The sequence below is a fragment of the Somniosus microcephalus genome, chromosome 21 (genome assembly GCF_052327205.1).
Source record: "Somniosus microcephalus isolate GS21.2 chromosome 21, FLI_Smic_1.0, whole genome shotgun sequence".
In the NCBI taxonomy this organism is placed as follows: domain Eukaryota; kingdom Metazoa; phylum Chordata; class Chondrichthyes; order Squaliformes; family Somniosidae; genus Somniosus; species Somniosus microcephalus.
In genome coordinates, this window is record NC_141007.1 from 12,072,191 (window position 1) to 12,091,657 (window position 19,467).

General features: G+C 51.5%; 1 protein-coding gene across 3 annotated transcripts in view; it reads right to left on the minus strand.

The window, feature by feature from the left end:
- itgb4 (integrin, beta 4) overlaps positions 1-19,467 on the minus strand; it is a 181,584-nt gene that overhangs the window by 96,335 nt on the left and 65,782 nt on the right. For all 3 annotated transcript variants that reach the window (XM_085963248.1, XM_085963247.1, XM_085963246.1), the window contains exons 14-17: positions 18,386-18,489; positions 17,162-17,254; positions 15,578-15,707; positions 13,950-14,069 (exon numbers count right to left, since the gene is read on the minus strand). In XM_085963248.1, the coding sequence (XP_085819374.1) occupies positions 13,950-14,069; positions 15,578-15,707; positions 17,162-17,254; positions 18,386-18,489 (447 nt within the window). The remainder of the gene's footprint in view (positions 1-13,949; positions 14,070-15,577; positions 15,708-17,161; positions 17,255-18,385; positions 18,490-19,467) is intronic.

Consider the following 19,467-nt stretch of genomic DNA (forward strand, 5'->3'; position numbering starts at 1 on the left):
ATTGGGGATACGGTGAGAAGGGATTGGGGATACGGTGAGAAGGGATTGGGGATACGGTGAGAAGTGACTGGGGATACGGTGAGAAGGGACTGGGGATACGGTGCGAAGGGATTGGGGATACGGTGAGAAGGGATTGGGGATACGGTGAGAAGGGATTGGGGATACGGTGAGAAGGGATTGGGGATACGGTGAGAAGGGATTGGGGATACGGTGAGAAGGGATTGGGGATACGGTGAGAAGGGATTGGGGATACGGTGAGAAGCGACTGGAGATACGGTGAGAGGGGATTGGAGATACGGTGAGAAGGGATTGGGGATACGGTGAGAAGGGACTGGGGATACGGTGCGAAGGGATTGGGGATACGGTGAGAAGGGATTGGGGATACGGTGAGAAGGGATTGGGATACGGTGAGAAGGGACTGGGGATACGGTGAGAAGGGATTGGGGATACGGTGAGAAGGGATTGGGGATACGGTGAGAAGGGATTGGGGATACGGTGAGAATGGATTGGGGATACGGTGCGAAGGGATTGGGGATACGGTGAGAAGGGCCTGGGGATACGGTGAGAAGGGATTGGAGATACGGTGAGAAGGGATTGGGGATACGGTGAGAAGGAACTGGCGATACGGTGAGAAGGGATTGGGGATACGGTGAGAAGGGATTGGGGATACGGTGAGAAGGGATTGGGGATACGGTGAGAAGGGACTGGGGATACGGTGAGAAGGGACTGGGGATACGGTGAGAAGGGATTGGGGATACGGTGAGAAGGGATTGGGGATACGGTGAGAAGGGATTGGGGATACGGTGAGAAGGGATTGGGGATACGGTGAGAAGGGATTGGGGATACGGTGAGAAGGGACTGGGGATACGGTGAGAAGGGACTGGGGATACGGTGCAAAGGGATTGGGGATACGGTGAGAAGGGATTGGGGATACGGTGAGAAGGGATTGGGATACGGTGAGAAGGGACTGGGGATATGGTGAGAAGGGATTGGGGATACGGTGAGAAGGGATTGGGGATACGGTGAGAAGGGATTGGGGATACGGTGAGAATGGATTGGGGATACGGTGCGAAGGGATTGGGGATACGGTGAGAAGGGCCTGGGGATACGGTGAGAAGGGATTGGAGATACGGTGAGAAGGGATTGGGGATACGGTGAGAAGGAACTGGCGATACGGTGAGAAGGGATTGGAGATACGGTGAGAAGGGATTGGGGATACGGTGAGAAGGGATTGGGGATACGGTGAGAAGGGATTGGGGATACGGTGAGAAGGGATTGGGGATACGGTGAGAAGGGATTGGGGATACGGTGAGAAGGGATTGGGGATACGGTGAGAAGGGACTGGGGATACGGTGAGAAGGGACTGGGGATACGGTGAGAAGGGATTGGGGATACGGTGAGAAGGGATTGGGGATACGGTGTGAAGGGATTGGGGATACGGTGAGAAGGGATTGGGGATACGGTGAGAAGGGATTGGGGATACGGTGAGAAGGGATTGGGGGATACGGTGAGAAGGGATTGGGGGATACGGTGAGAAGGGACTGGAGATACGGTGAGAAGGGATTGGGGATACGGTGAGAAGGAACTGGGGATACGGTGAGAAGGGACTGGGGATATGGTGAGAAGGGATTGGGGATACGGTGAGAAGGGATTGGGGATACGGTGAGAAGGGACTGGGGATACGGTGAGAAGGGATTGGGGATACGGTGAGAAGGGATTGGGGATACGGTGAGAAGGGATTGGAGATACGGTGAGAAGGGATTGGGGATACGGTGAGAAGGGATTGGGGATACGGTGAGAAGGGATTGGGGATACGGTGAGAAGGGATTGGGGATACGGTGAGAAGGGATTGGGGATACGGTGAGAAGGGACTGGGGATACGGTGAGAAGGGATTGGGGATACGGTGAGAAGGGATTGGGGATACGGTGAGAAGGGATTGGGGATACGGTGAGAAGGGATTGGGGATACGGTGAGAAGGGATTGGGGATACGGTGAGAAGGGATTGGGGATATGGTGAGAAGATACTGGGGATACGGTGAGAAGGGATTGGCGATATGGTGAGGAGGGATTGGGGATACGGTGAGAAGGGACTGGGGATATGGTGAGGAGGGATTGGGGATACGGTGAGAAGATACTGGGGATACGGTGAGAAGGGACTGGGGATACGGTGAGGAGGGATTGGGGATACGGTGAGAAGGGATTGGGGATACGGTGAGAAGGGATTGGGGATACGGTGAGAAGGGATTGGGGATACGGTGAGAAGGGATTGGGGATACGGTGAGAAGGGACTGGGGATACGGTGAGAAGGGACTGGGGATACGGTGAGAAGGGACTGGAGATACGGTGAGAAGGGATTGGGGATACGGTGAGAAGGGATTGGGGATATGGTGAGAAGGGACTGGGGATACGGTGAGAAGGGATTGGGGATACGGTGAGAAGGGATTGGGGATACGGTGAGAAGGGATTGGGGATACGGTGAGAAGGGACTGGGGATACGGTGAGAAGGGATTGGGGATACGGTGAGAAGGGATTGGGGATACGGTGAGAAGGGATTGGGGATACGGTGAGAAGGGATTGGAGATACGGTGAGAAGGGACTGGGGATACGGTGAGAAGGGATTGGGGATACGGTGAGAAGGGACTGGGGATACGGTGAGAAGGGACTGGGGATACGGTGAGAAGGGATTGGGGATACGGTGAGAAGGGATTGGGGATACGGTGTGAAGGGATTGGGGATACGGTGAGAAGGGATTGGGGATACGGTGAGAAGGGATTGGGGATACGGTGAGAAGGGATTGGGGGATACGGTGAGAAGGGATTGGGGGATACGGTGAGAAGGGACTGGAGATACGGTGAGAAGGGATTGGGGATACGGTGAGAAGGAACTGGGGATACGGTGAGAAGGGACTGGGGATATGGTGAGAAGGGATTGGGGATACGGTGAGAAGGGATTGGGGATACGGTGAGAAGGGACTGGGGATACGGTGAGAAGGGATTGGGGATACGGTGAGAAGGGATTGGGGATACGGTGAGAAGGGATTGGAGATACGGTGAGAAGGGATTGGGGATACGGTGAGAAGGGATTGGGGATACGGTGAGAAGGGATTGGGGATACGGTGAGAAGGGATTGGGGATACGGTGAGAAGGGATTGGGGATACGGTGAGAAGGGATTGGGGATACGGTGAGAAGGGACTGGGGATACGGTGAGAAGGGATTGGGGATACGGTGAGAAGGGATTGGGGATACGGTGAGAAGGGATTGGGGATACGGTGAGAAGGGATTGGGGATACGGTGAGAAGGGATTGGGGATACGGTGAGAAGGGATTGGGGATATGGTGAGAAGATACTGGGGATACGGTGAGAAGGGATTGGCGATATGGTGAGGAGGGATTGGGGATACGGTGAGAAGGGACTGGGGATATGGTGAGGAGGGATTGGGGATACGGTGAGAAGATACTGGGGATACGGTGAGAAGGGACTGGGGATACGGTGAGGAGGGATTGGGGATACGGTGAGAAGGGATTGGGGATACGGTGAGAAGGGATTGGGGATACGGTGAGAAGGGATTGGGGATACGGTGAGAAGGGATTGGGGATACGGTGAGAAGGGACTGGGGATACGGTGAGAAGGGACTGGGGATACGGTGAGAAGGGACTGGAGATACGGTGAGAAGGGATTGGGGATACGGTGAGAAGGGATTGGGGATATGGTGAGAAGGGACTGGGGATACGGTGAGAAGGGATTGGGGATACGGTGAGAAGGGATTGGGGATACGGTGAGAAGGGATTGGGGATACGGTGAGAAGGGACTGGGGATACGGTGAGAAGGGATTGGGGATACGGTGAGAAGGGATTGGGGATACGGTGAGAAGGGATTGGGGATACGGTGAGAAGGGATTGGAGATACGGTGAGAAGGGACTGGGGATACGGTGAGAAGGGATTGGGGATACGGTGAGAAGGGACTGGGGATACGGTGAGAAGGGACTGGGGATACGGTGAGAAGGGATTGGGGATACGGTGAGAAGGGATTGGGGATACGGTGAGAAGGGATTGGGGATACGGTGCGAAGGGATTGGGGATACGGTGAGAAGGGATTGGGGATACGGTGAGAAGGGATTGGGGATACGGTGCGAAGGGATTGGGGATACGGTGAGAAGGGATTGGGGATACGGTGAGAAGGAACTGGGGATACGGTGAGAAGGGATTGAGGGATACGGTGAGAAGGGACTAGGGATACGGTGAGAAGGGATTGGGGATACGGTGAGAAGGGATTGGGGATATGGTGAGAAGATACTGGGGATACGGTGAGAAGGGATTGGCGATATGGTGAGGAGGGATTGGGGATACGGTGAGAAGGGACTGGGGATACGGTGAGAAGATACTGGGGATACGGTGAGAAGGGACTGGGGATACGGTGAGGAGGGATTGGGGATACGGTGAGAAGGGATTGGGGATACGGTGAGAAGGGATTGGGGATACGGTGAGAAGGGATTGGGGATACGGTGAGAAGGGATTGGGGATACGGTGAGAAGGGACTGGAGATACGGTGAGAAGGGATTGGGGATACGGTGAGAAGGGATTGGGGATATGGTGAGAAGGGACTGGGGATACGGTGAGAAGGGATTGGGGATACGGTGAGAAGGGATTGGGGATACGGTGAGAAGGGATTGGGGATACGGTGAGAAGGGACTGGGGATACGGTGAGAAGGGATTGGGGATACGGTGAGAAGGGATTGGGGATACGGTGAGAAGGGATTGGGGATACGGTGAGAAGGGATTGGAGATACGGTGAGAAGGGACTGGGGATACGGTGAGAAGGGATTGGGGATACGGTGAGAAGGGACTGGGGATACGGTGAGAAGGGACTGGGGATACGGTGAGAAGGGATTGGGGATACGGTGAGAAGGGATTGGGGATACGGTGAGAAGGGATTGGGGATACGGTGCGAAGGGATTGGGGATACGGTGAGAAGGGATTGGGGATACGGTGAGAAGGGATTGGGGATACGGTGCGAAGGGATTGGGGATACGGTGAGAAGGGATTGGGGATACGGTGAGAAGGGATTGGGGATACGGTGAGAAGGGATTGGGGATACGGTGAGAAGGGATTGGAGATACGGTGAGAAGGGACTGGGGATACGGTGAGAAGGGATTGGGGATACGGTGAGAAGGGACTGGGGATACGGTGAGAAGGGACTGGGGATACGGTGAGAAGGGATTGGGGATACGGTGAGAAGGGATTGGGGATACGGTGAGAAGGGATTGGGGATACGGTGAGAAGGGATTGGGGATACGGTGCGAAGGGATTGGGGATACGGTGAGAAGGGATTGGGGATACGGTGAGAAGGAACTGGGGATACGGTGAGAAGGGATTGGGGATACGGTGAGAAGGGACTAGGGATACGGTGAGAAGGGATTGGGGATACGGTGAGAAGGGACTAGGGATACGGTGAGAAGGGATTGAGGGATACGGTGAGAAGGGACTAGGGATACGGTGAGAAGGGATTGGGGATACGGTGAGAAGGGATTGGGGATACGGTGAGAAGGGATTGGGGATACGGTGAGAAGGGATTGGGGATACGGTGAGAAGGGACTGGGGATACGGTGAGAAGGGATTGAGGATACGGTGAGAAGGGATTGGGGATACGGTGAGAAGGGATTGGGGATACGGTGAGAAGGGATTGGGGATACGGTGAGAAGGGACTGGGGATACGGTGAGAAGGGATTGGGGATACGGTGAGAAGGGACTGGGGATACGGTGAGAAGGGATTGAGGATACGGTGAGAAGGGATTGAGGGATACGGTGAGAAGGGATTGGGGATACGGTGAGAAGGGACTGGGGATACGGTGAGAAGGGATTGGGGATACGGTGAGAAGGGACTGGGGATACGGTGAGAAGGGATTGGGGATACGGTGACAAGGGATTGGGGATACGGTGAGAAGGGATTGGGGATACGGTGAGAAGGGACTGGGGATACGGTGAGAAGGGATTGGGGATACGGTGAGAAGGGATTGGGGATACGGTGAGAAGGGACTGGGGATACGGTGAGAAGGGATTGGGGATACGGTGAGAAGGGATTGAGGGATACGGTGAGAAGCGATTGGGGATACGGTGAGAAGGGATTGGGGATACGGTGAGAAGGGATTGGGGATACGGTGAGAAGGGACTGGGGATACGGTGAGAAGGGATTGGGGATACGGTGAGAAGGGATTGGGGATACGGTGAGAAGGGATTGGGGATACGGTGAGAAGGGATTGGGGATACGGTGAGAAGGGATTGGGGATACGGTGAGAAGGGATTGGGGATACGGTGAGAAGGGACTGGGGATACGGTGAGAAGGGACTGGAGATACGGTGTGAAGGGATTGGGGATACGGTGAGAAGGGATTGGGGATACGGTGAGAAGGGATTGGGGATACGGTGAGAAGGGATTGGGGATACGGTGAGAAGGGATTGGGGATACGGTGAGAAGGGATTGGAGATACGGTGAGAAGGGACTGGGGATACGGTGAGAAGGGATTGGGGATACGGTGAGAAGGGACTGGGGATACGGTGAGAAGGGACTGGGGATACGGTGAGAAGGGATTGGGGATACGGTGAGAAGGGATTGGGGATACGGTGAGAAGGGATTGGGGATACGGTGCGAAGGGATTGGGGATACGGTGAGAAGGGATTGGGGATACGGTGAGAAGGGATTGGGGATACGGTGCGAAGGGATTGGGGATACGGTGAGAAGGGATTGGGGATACGGTGAGAAGGGATTGGGGATACGGTGAGAAGGGATTGGGGATACGGTGAGAAGGGATTGGAGATACGGTGAGAAGGGACTGGGGATACGGTGAGAAGGGATTGGGGATACGGTGAGAAGGGACTGGGGATACGGTGAGAAGGGACTGGGGATACGGTGAGAAGGGATTGGGGATACGGTGAGAAGGGATTGGGGATACGGTGAGAAGGGATTGGGGATACGGTGAGAAGGGATTGGGGATACGGTGCGAAGGGATTGGGGATACGGTGAGAAGGGATTGGGGATACGGTGAGAAGGAACTGGGGATACGGTGAGAAGGGATTGGGGATACGGTGAGAAGGGACTAGGGATACGGTGAGAAGGGATTGGGGATACGGTGAGAAGGGACTAGGGATACGGTGAGAAGGGATTGAGGGATACGGTGAGAAGGGACTAGGGATACGGTGAGAAGGGATTGGGGATACGGTGAGAAGGGATTGGGGATACGGTGAGAAGGGATTGGGGATACGGTGAGAAGGGATTGGGGATACGGTGAGAAGGGACTGGGGATACGGTGAGAAGGGATTGAGGATACGGTGAGAAGGGATTGGGGATACGGTGAGAAGGGATTGGGGATACGGTGAGAAGGGATTGGGGATACGGTGAGAAGGGACTGGGGATACGGTGAGAAGGGATTGGGGATACGGTGAGAAGGGACTGGGGATACGGTGAGAAGGGATTGAGGATACGGTGAGAAGGGATTGAGGGATACGGTGAGAAGGGATTGGGGATACGGTGAGAAGGGACTGGGGATACGGTGAGAAGGGATTGGGGATACGGTGAGAAGGGACTGGGGATACGGTGAGAAGGGATTGGGGATACGGTGACAAGGGATTGGGGATACGGTGAGAAGGGATTGGGGATACGGTGAGAAGGGACTGGGGATACGGTGAGAAGGGATTGGGGATACGGTGAGAAGGGACTGGGGATACGGTGAGAAGGGATTGGGGATACGGTGAGAAGGGATTGGGGATACGGTGAGAAGGGACTGGGGATACGGTGAGAAGGGACTGGGGATACGGTGAGAAGGGATTGAGGATACGGTGAGAAGGGATTGAGGGATACGGTGAGAAGGGATTGGGGATACGGTGAGAAGGGACTGGGGATACGGTGAGAAGGGATTGGGGATACGGTGAGAAGGGACTGGGGATACGGTGAGAAGGGATTGGGGATACGGTGACAAGGGATTGGGGATACGGTGAGAAGGGACTGGGGATACGGTGAGAAGGGACTGGGGATACGGTGAGAAGGGATTGGGGATACGGTGAGAAGGGATTGGGGATACGGTGAGAAGGGACTGGGGATACGGTGAGAAGGGATTGGGGATACGGTGAGAAGGGATTGGGGATACGGTGAGAAGGGACTGGGGATACGGTGAGAAGGGACTCGGGATACGGTGAGAAGGGATTGGGGATATGGTGAGAAGGGATTGGGGATACGGTGAGAAGGGATTGGGGATACGGTGAGAAGGGACTGGGGATACGGTGAGAAGGGATTGGGGATACGGTGAGAAGGGACTGGGGATACGGTGAGAAGGGATTGGGGATACGGTGAGAAGGGACTGGGGATACGGTGAGAAGGGACTGGGGATACGGTGAGAAGGGATTGGGGATACGGTGAGAAGGGATTGGGGATACGGTGAGAAGGGATTGGGGATACGGTGAGAAGGGATTGGGGATACGGTGAGAAGGGACTGGGGATACGGTGAGAAGGGATTGGGGATACGGTGAGAAGGGATTGGGGATACGGTGAGAAGGGACTGGGGATACGGTGAGAAGGGATTGGGGATACGGTGAGAAGGGATTGGGGATACGGTGAGAAGGGATTGGGGATACGGTGAGAAGGGACTGGGGATACGGTGAGAAGGGACTGGGGATACGGTGAGAAGGGATTGGGGATACGGTGAGAAGGGACTGGGGATACGGTGAGAAGGGATTGGGGATACGGTGAGAAGGGATTGGGGATACGGTGAGAAGGGACTGGGGATACGGTGAGAAGGGATTGGGGATACGGTGAGAAGGGGTTGGGGATACGGTGAGAAGGGATTGGGGATACGGTGAGAAGGGACTGGGGATACGGTGAGAAGGGATTGGGGATACGGTGAGAAGGGACTGGGGATACGGTGGGAAGGGATTGGGGATACGGTGAGAAGGGACTGGGGATACGGTGGGAAGCAAAAGAATGAAAGAAGAGATTCGGATATATTTGTTTTAAACGCAGAGGGTTGTTAGAACATGGAACGTCCGACCAGAAACAATGGTGGAATCAGAATCCATAATAGTTTTTAAAAGTGAAGTGGAAAATTATTTGATAAAGAAAATATTTAAAAGGTATGTGTAAAGGGCAGGGGCATGGAACCTAGTGGATGGCTCTTTTCGAGTGCCGGCACGGACACGATGGGCCGAACGGTCTTCTTTGGTGCTGTAAGGCATGATGAGAAAGCGCAGGGCAGCTCTCTGAAAAATGGCCTGTTTTTGTTCCTACAAATTCTTTCATAGGAAATAGGAGTTGCCAGGGTCCGTCTAGCTCGCCTTCTACCACCCTGTCAGTCGCACGATCCAACGATCATGGAGTTGTTGACCAATCACAGCGATCAATCTCCCTCAATGAGTCTACAACAGACCCAGACATGAGGTGAGGAAAACCCCCAGTGGTGGAGAGCTTTGGGAACACTGGCCCGGATTTTCGGTTCTCCATGATGTCGTAAGCCTTGTAAAAGGCCCCGCAGGTTCCGGGATTCCACATGCGCTGCGCATGCGCGGAAACCCAGGACTTGCCATCTGTCAAGGTTCGCCTGGACAGACCATCCGCACCGACCCAAAAATTCACTGTCACTGGCGCAGAGTGGGGCCATTTGCCCAACTACTGCCCAGCAAAAGCCCACGAAACCCTTACGCCTGATACAGGCAGGCGCCGGGCCTGTTTTCACCAGTGTAAGGGTTAATATAAATGTTAAATTAAAAATTTAAAAATTAAAAATCAGTACACAAACATTTAAAATTAGTTTATGTCAATTTTGGCCCAGATTAAAATATTTAAAATTATTTTTCAAAAAATTACATTTTTATTGTAAATGCTTCCTTGAAGGGATTTTTAATTAAATGGGAACATTTATTTCTAGTCGAGTAATGTAAATTATTTAATTATTTGGGGATTGGGTTCATGCTTGTGGGGATTCCGTTCGTAAATGGAATTCCCGTGAGCGTATGAGGAATCCTACATAAGACGTAGGAGCAGGAGTCGGCCATTCGACCCCTCGAGCCTGCTCCGCCATTCAATACGATCATGGCTGATCCAATCTTGGCCTCAACTCCACTTCCCTGCCCGCTCCCCATAACCCTTGACTCCCTTACCTTTCAAAAATCTGTCGATCTCCACCTTAAATATAATCAATGACCCAGCCTCCACAGCTCTCTGCGGAAGAGAATTCCAAAGATTCACGACCCTCTGAGAGAAGAAATTCCTCCTCCTTTCCGATTTAAAAGGATGCCCCCTTATTCTGAAATTATGCCCCCTAGTTCTAGATTCCCCCATGAGGGCAAACATCCTCTCAGCATCGACCCTGTCAAGCCCCTTCAGAATCCTATAAGTTTCAATAAGATCACCTCTCATTCTTCTAAACTCCAACGAGTATAGGCCCAACCTGCTCAACCTTTCTTCATAAGACAACCCCTTCATCTCTGGAATCAACCTCGTGAACCTTCTCTGAACGGCCTCCAATGCAAGTATATCCTTCCTTAAATAAGGAGAGCAAAACTGTACGCAGTACTCCAGGTGTGGTCTCACCAGTGCCCTGTAGAGTTGTAACACGACTCCCCTGCTTTTATACTCCATCCCCTTTGCAATAAAGGCCAACATTCCATTTGCCTTCCTAATTACTTGTTGTACCTGCATGCTAACTTTTTGTGATTCATGTACAAGGACCCCCAGATCCCTCTGTACCTCAGCATTTTGTAATCTCTCTCCATTTAAATAATAATTCACTTTTTTATTTTTCCTACCAATGTGGATAACCTTGCATTTTCCCACATTAAACTCCATCTGCCAGATTTTTGCCCACTCACTGAGCCTATCTATACCCCTTTGGAGATTCTTTGGCCTAGAAATTGGGTTTTGGCTTAGCCAGGGCTTTAGCGCCGGAAGTTAGTGCCGGCGCTAAGTTCCCCTGCGCACGCCAAAAATTCAGTAGCACCGCGCCCAAACGGCTGCCGGCGCTACTGAAGGGTCTTAGCGCCTGGAAAAGGGCGCTAACTGCCGTTTAGCGCCGCAATTCCGGCGCTGCGGCACCCGATGCGGTGTGGCAGGCTGGGGAAGTGCAGGCCTCCTCCTTCCGTTAAGGAGGAGCTGCCTGCACCCGGCCGCGGCCCGCGCAAATCTGTTTAAAAATGAGCCCGGCACCTCGGACAAGTGCCGGGCTTGCATCTGTTCCGGGGGGGGGGGTGGGGAGAAGTCCGGGGAGGGAGCTGCGGGCAGGCGGCCGGCGGGAAAGCGGCCGGCCGCCGCGGGGCCTTTAATGCGCCGGCGCAAACACATGTTGGACTCTGTTGCCAGAGTCTTAGTTGCGGCTGCCACGGGCGAGGCGGCCGCAACTGAATTTCGGCGCTGGGGCCCGTCGGCATGGCAACCGGGACGCTGCGCACACCGATGACGTCATCGGTGCCGGCGCAGCGCTACCGGTGCAACGCCGCTTTAGGGCCCCAGGGAATTTTTCAACTGGCCATAACTCTGGCGCTAGTCCCTCTAGCGCCTCAAAAGCGGCGCTAAGGCAACTGAATTTCTAGGCCCCTGCGTCCTCCACACAATTTGCTTTCCCTCCTATCTTTGTATCATCAGCAAATTTGGCTACATTACACTCAGTCCCTTCATCCAAGTCATTAATATAGATTGTAAATAGTTGAGGCCCCAGCACTGATCCCTGCGGCACCCCACTAGTTACCGTTTGCCAACCTGAAAATGACCCATTTATCCCGACTCTCTGTTTTCTGTCAGTTAGCCAATCCTCTATCCATGCTAATATATTACCCCCAACCCTGTGAGCTCTTATCTTGTGTAGTAATCTTTTATGTAGCACCTTATCGAATGCCTTCTGGGAATCCAAATACACGACATCTACTGGTTACCCTTTATCCACCCTGCTCGTTACATCCTCAAAGAACTCCAGCAAATTTGTCAAACATGATTTCCCTTTCATAAAACCATGCTGACTCTGCTTGACTATATTATGATTTTCTAAATGTCCTGCTACCACTTTCTTAACGATGGACTCCAGCATTTTCCCTAATGACAGATGTTAGGCTAACTGGTCGATAGTTGCCTGCTTTCTGTCTCCCTCCTTTCTTAAATAGGGGCGTTAAATTTGCAGTTTTCCAGTCTGCTGGGACCTCTCCAGAATCCAGGGAATTTTGGTAGATTACAACCAGTGCATCCACTATCTCTGCAGCCACCTCTTTTAAGACCCTAGGATGCAGGCCATCGGGTCCAGGGGACTTGTCCACCTTTAGTCCCATTAGTTTGCCTAGTACTTTCTCTCTAGTGATAGTGATTGTTTTAAGTTCCCCCCCCCACCCCAATAGCCCCTTGATTATTCATTATTGGGATCTTTTAGTGTCTTCTACCGTGAAGACCGATACAAAATATTTGTTCAAAGTCTCCGCCATTTCCCTGTTTCCCATTATTAGTTCCCCAGACTCATCCTCTAGGGGACCAATGTTTACTTTAGCTACTCTCTTTCTTTTTATATACCTGTAGAAGCTCTTACTATCTGTTTTTATATTTCTTGCTTGCTTACTCTCATAAGCTATCTTCTCTCTCTATCATTTTTTTAGTCGTCCTTTGCTGGTTTTTTTAAATTTCCCAATCCTCTGGTCTTTCACTATTCTTCGCAACATTGTATGCTTTTGTTTTCAATTTGATATCATCCTTTACTTCCTTAGTTAGCCACGGATGGTTCATTGTTCTCTTAGATTCTTTCTTTCTCACTGGAATATATCTTTGCTGAGAGTTATGAAATATCTCCTTAAATGTTTGCCACTGCTTTTCTACAGTCTTACCCTGTAATATATTTTCCCAGTCCACTTTAACCAAGTCTGCCTTCATACCTTTGTAATTACCTTTGTTTAAGTTCAGGACACTAGTTTGAGACCTAGCTTTCTCACCCTCAAACTGAATTTGAAATTCTACCATGTTATGATCACTCTTCCCAAGAGGATCCTTCACTTCGAGATCATTCATTAATCCAGCCTCATTACACATTACCAGATCGAAAATAGTCTGCTCCCTGGTTGGTTCCACAACGTATTGTTCCAAGAAACCATCCCGCATACACTCTAAGAACTCTTCCTCAAGTCTACTTTTGCCAATTTGCTTTGTCCAATCAATATGAAGAATAAAATCTCCCATGATTATAGTCGGACCTTTCTTACAAGCCTCTATTATTTCTTGATTTATACTCTGTCCTACAGTGTGGCTACTGTTTGGGGGCCTGTAGACCACTCCCACCAGTGACCTCTTACACTTATTATTTCTTATCTCCACCCAAACTGATTCTAAGTCATGATCTTCTAGGCCAATATCATTTCTCATTACTGCACTGATCTCATCCCTTATTAACAGAGCTACACCACCTCCTTTTCCTTTCTGCCTATCCTTACAAAATGGCAAATACCCCTGAATATTCAGTTCCCAGCCTTGATCACCTTGCAACAACGTCTCTGTAATGGCTATCAGATCATACACATTTATTTCTATTTGTGCCGTCAACTCATCAATCTTGTTACAAGTGCTGCGTGCGTTCAGATATAGAGCTTTTAATTTTGTCTTTTTACCATTTTTCCCTACGCTGACCCCTCTTTCCGATGCACTCTTTCTGATAGGAGGACCTGGCCCACGAGATCCCCGGGACCCTGCAGGCCCAGGACCCGAACTCTCCGGAGCCCCAGAGTCAGCAGGGAGGCATCCTCCGGTGGGACATCTCCGACCGCAAATTCTGACCCCACAGGTCCAAGGTCATCAGTTCCTCCCAAAGCATGCTACACTCACCACACGCCAGGTCTCAAATTACTCACATACTTGTGTCTTTATTCTCAATATATCACAGCGTTAGAAGCCAAAAAGCTCTATAATAAACAAATGTCGGAATTCCAGTTTTATATTTCCCACGCACCTTTCTTCTCTCGCACCTCTACATAAGTTGTGTTGCCGCCTGGGAGTTTTTCCACCGTGTAGTAATATGTGCAGTCATCTGCCTCATCACGGAACTGGCAGTTCTCCGTCACCAGGTTTTCTGCAGGGACAAAATAAAACTTTTTTTTAAGTGTCAGCTTGCCTCACTCGGTAGCACTCTCACCTGGCGGTCATGGGTTCAGGCCCCACTCTACAGACTTGAGCAAAGAATGTGGGCCGACACTTCACTGCTTTTGACTGGATGAGTGCAGCTCCAACAACACTCAAAAAGCTCGACACCATCCAAGACAAAGCAGCCTGCTTGACCAGCACCCCATCCACCACCTTAAACATTCACTCCCTCCACCACTGGCGCACCGTGGCTGCAGTGTGTACCATCTACAAGATGCACTGCAGCAACTCGCCAAGGCTTCTTCGGCAGCACCTCTCAAACCCGCGACCTCTTCCACCTAGAAGGACAAGGGCAGCAGGCGCATGGGAACACCACCACCTCCAAGATCCCCTCCAAGTCACACACCATCCTGGCTTGGAAGTATATCGCCGATCCTTCGTCGTCGCTGGGTCAAAATCCTGGAACTCCCTCCCTAACAGCACTGTGGGAGTACCTTCACCACACGGACTGCAGCGGTTCAAGAAGATGGCTCACCACCACCTTCTGAAGGGCAATTATGGATGGGCAGTAAATGCTGGATTTGCCAGTGACGCCCACATCCCATGAATGGATTTTTAAAAAGTACTGAGGGAGTACAGCACTGTCGGAGGGGCAGTACTGAGGGAGTGCAGCACTGTCGGAGGGGCAGTACTGAGGGAGTGCAGCACTGTTGGAGGGGCAGTACTGAGGGAGTGCAGCACTGTCGGAGGGGCAGTACTGAGGGAGTGCAGCACTGTCGGAGGGGCAGTACTGAGGGAGTGCAGCACTGTCGGAGGGGCAGTACTGAGGGAGTGCAGCACTGTCGGAGGGGCAGTACTGAGGGAGTGCAGCACTGTCGGAGGGGCAGTACTGAGGGAGTGCAGCACTGTCGGAGGGGCAGTACTGAGGGAGTGCAGCACTGCCGGAGGTGCTGTCCTTCTGGATGAGACATAAAACTGAGGCCCCGTCTGCCCTCTCAGGTGGATATTAAAGATTCCACAGCACTATGGGAAGAAGAGGTTCCTCCTGTGCCCTGGCAATATTGCTCCCTCAAAATGCAGAGTCATTGGTCAATCATCTCAGTTGTTGTTTGTGGGATCGTGCTGTGCGTAAATTTGGCTGCATCCTTTGCCCACATGGCAACAGTGAGCACGCTTCACAGTGTACGTGAAGCACTTTGGGATGTAACCCGAATTGAAGATTACGAAGGGAATTGGCAAAACTGATCGGGGAATATCATTCACTGAGGTGATGGTTTCAAATCCAAGGGGACACAAGTTAAAAAATGAGCAGCTTATGAGTAGGAAGGAAATTCGAGAAAACTTCCTCAGGCAAAGGGTAATCGAGTAGCGGAACATGTCACCAAGGAAGGATGACTGAGTGGACAGTGTAAACGGGTTCAAGAGGCAATTTCTAGAGAAAGCTGTGACCTTGGGTTTAATGTCCTTTTCCAATAATTCAGTATTGTTCAGACTGACCTGATTTCAGTTCCTCTACGAACTTGAACACGTTAGTGCACTTCTTGCAGTTCTGCCCCTTCTTCTCCCCAGTATTCCAGGCCTGGCACTGGACACAGGTGCGAGTGTCCTCACACAGGCCCAGCAGTTGCTGCAAGAGACAGAGAGGGAGAAAGAAACAGCCTCCGTTAGAGAGGGTCGCCAATTGTTCCTGAAATCTCTGGAAGTTGCTCGGTGGAAAATTCATGGCGTCGCGAGCCCCGATTTTAACCCCCAACTCGCAACGAGAGGGGTAAGGGGGTGGGGGTGAGGGGGAGTTAGGAAGCATCCGTACCTCTGCTTCTCCACACGTTCCTGCCTGCTGCCATTTTAGCCCAGAGGTTTCAGGAGGTGTTGGAGGCAGATGAGGGCCTGATAAATATGCAAAAGTCGGGGCGGGGCGGGGGGGGGAGATCCGATGACGTGATTCAGACCCTGACGCGATTTTCACTCAGGGTTACGCAAGTCGCGGACCCACCAGTGAAACCCGGGACAGGCAGGATCAGAGCCCCGGAGAGGCCCAGATAAGATTGAATTATTTGAAGGGCCTGCATACTCCTCCGGGCCCCACAAGGAAACCTTGGGCCCCCCCAGCTCCACGGGGGGGCCTCTGGTGCTCCTGTGGTGTTCCCGGGGCAGCTCCAGATTTATATCTTCCCGAGTCTTGTTGGTGAGCTTCGGCCTGCTGGCCTGCTTCCCACCAGAAGCCTGCCATGTATACAAAATGGGCCAGAAATTTGGGTTGGAGGGTTCCCGCGGGTGCAAGCCCCTGACCTGCACTTACCTTGCGTGCCGGCCGTTGAGCTGTGGACCCGCGTGGGATTCCGATCCTGGGCCTGCTCCAACTGCCGGCACGCAGTGCTTGCGTATCCCAGGGGCGCAGTTAGTTCGAAGCGTCCCCTGGGATCACGTGGGCCATGGAGAGCCAATTGTAGCAGGGAATCTCTATTCATAGATTTGACAGGAAGAGCTGTCAAATCTATGAAATAGTGATCAGCCCCAAAACATAACTTAAACTTCAAATAAATCACATTTTTAAAATAACTATAAATTACATAAAATAACTATTTTAAACAATAATTTAAATTTTTGAAAAAATTAAATTACAGTTTTTAACAGGGCTAAAAATAAACTTACCTTTCTTTAAAGTATTTAAAAATAATGAGCCCATAATCCAGGCTGCCACTCCCAGTGCAGTGCTGAGGGAGTGCTGCATTGTCTGAGGTGCTGTCTTTCAGAGCAGATCTTAAGCCGAGGCCCCGTCTGCATTCTCAGGTGGACGTAAAAGACCCCGTGACACTATTCAAACTAGAGCAGGGGAGTTCTCCCCAGTGTCCTGGGGCCAATATTTATTCCTCAACCAATATCACTAAAACAGATTACCTGGTCATTATCACATTGCTGTTTGAGGGATCTTGCTGTGCGCAAATTGGCTGCCGTGTTTCCTACATTACAACAGTGACTCCACTTCAAAAAGTACTCCATTGGCCGTAGAGCGCTTTGGGACGTCCTGAGGTTGTGAAAGGTGCTGTATAAACGTTTATGCCTTAAGCTATCTTCACTTACCAAGTAGGTCATGGAGCCACAGGTTGGATCTGTGTTTTTATCTTGACACTTGCATCTTCCACATATGCAGTCACCTTTACCATTACAGAGTCCCTGTAATCAGGAAAATACAGGTGAGATACCGGGCGTACAGAAAGTCCCTGCCCCAAACTCCCCCTCTTGGCCATCATTTGCCTTGTCCAAGGCAGGGGTGGGGGGTGTTTGGAGGGGATCATTCCCCTCCAAACAAGGCAACCAGGAAACTCCCAGAAAGTCCTGGCAAAACCCCTGAGGAATTCTGAGGAATGTTACTTATGATACAAAGACATGACAGCAGAGGGAGCTCTAACACAAAATATCTCCTCCCAGGCTCTCTCTGGCCAGGAACCAGAGTAACGTTAGTGGGGACGCAGTCACTCCTTAGCTGTATGGATACCTTCCATCGTAACATTCTACGATGTGACAAATGGATACAGGGTGTTTCAGCGGCCAACGCCATTTCTATAAATCCCTCTCTCTTATTAACTCCTGAAGGTTTCTGGGCTGAATGTAAACTGGGATCGCACATCGGGACAGGAGGAGGCCATTCAGCCCCTCGAGCCTGTGCTGCCAGTCAATCAGATCATGGCTAATCTGCTCCTCAACTCCATTTACCCACCTCTGCTCCATATCCCTTGATACCCTTACCAACAAAAATTTATCGATCTCAGTCTTTAAAATTACAATTGACCCCAGCACCCACAGCCTTTTTGGGGGGGGGGGGGGGGGGGAAGAGTTCCAGATTTCCACTATCTTCTGATCTCACCCCTGAACGGCCTAGCTCTGATTTTAAGGTTCTGCCCCCTTGTTCTGGATAATCCCACCAGGGGAAATAGTTTCTCTCGATCTATCCTCTCAAATCCCTTTATCGTTTTAAGCAGCTCGATCAGATCACCCCTCAATCTCCGAAACTCAAGGGAATACAAGCCAGGTTTATGCACCCTGTCCTCATCAGTTCACCCTTTAAGCCCGGGTATCATTTGGTGAGAATCACACACCAGACTCACGACTTAAATAAAAAAGGAATGGGGGTAAAAATGGCCTTTGGTGACAGCACCAAACGGGCGATGGTGAATCGACAGCCCATTTTACATCCCGCTCAAAAGCTGGGTGGTGGAATCACCATCGCCCGTGTTCAGCTGCCGCCCAGGACCAATTTCAGCCCCAGTGTGTCTGCGTGGTGTTGTAATGTAACTCCAGTCTTACCCCATTGGCGTCAATGCACGTGGCATTGCTGATAGGGCACTCACACGAGGCGCCAGTCCATCCTTCGTCACATACACACTGCTCCTTAAAACATTTGCCACGAGCTGTGAAAAACCGTAACGGAAACCGAATCAAACACAAAGTTTAATCACTCAGGGCACAAAAACCAATCGACCAAACCTCAACGATGGAGACCCTGTCAAATCACTACAACTCATACTGCCAACCCCATTGGTCAGTGTAACTCATACTGCCAACCCCATTGGTCAGTGCAACTCATACTGCCAACCCCATTGGTCAGTGCAACTCATACTGCCAACCCCATTGGTCAGTGTAACTCATACTGCCAACCCCATTGGTCAGTGTAACTCATACTGCCAACCCCATTGGTCAGTGCAACTCATACTGCCAACCCCATTGGTCAGTGTAACTCATACTGCCAACCCCATTGGTCAGTGTAACTCATACTGCCAACCCCATTGGTCAGTGCAACTCATACTGCCAACCCCATTGGTCAGTGCAACTCATACTGCCAACCCCATTGGTCAGTGTAACTCATACTGCCAACCCCATTGGTCAGTGTAACTCATACTGCCAACCCCATTGGTCAGTGCAACTCATACTGCCAACCCCATTGGTCAGTGTAACTCATACTGCCAACCCCATTGGTCAGTGTAACTCATACTGCCAACCCCATTGGTCAGTGCAACTCATACTGCCAACCCCATTGGTCAGTGCAACTCATACTGCCAACCCCATTGGTTAATGCAACTCATACTGCCAACCCCATTGGTTAATGCAACTTATATTGCCAACCCCATTGGTTAATGCAACTCGGATCCATTGGTAGTTTTGATCAAATAAACACAGAAGATGCTGGAAACACACAGATCACCTGTCAGTATATGGAAGCGAAAAGACCGGTTTAACTCAGAGTTCTGACAATGGGTCTCCAAGTATTGACCTGTTTTAACTCTTTCAAATGCTGGTCGCTGTGCTGCGTATTTCCATCTTTGTACACTGGTAGCCCTGGACACACCATCCTAACACCGGGGAGGTTCGGGGGAAGCCCTCTCTACACA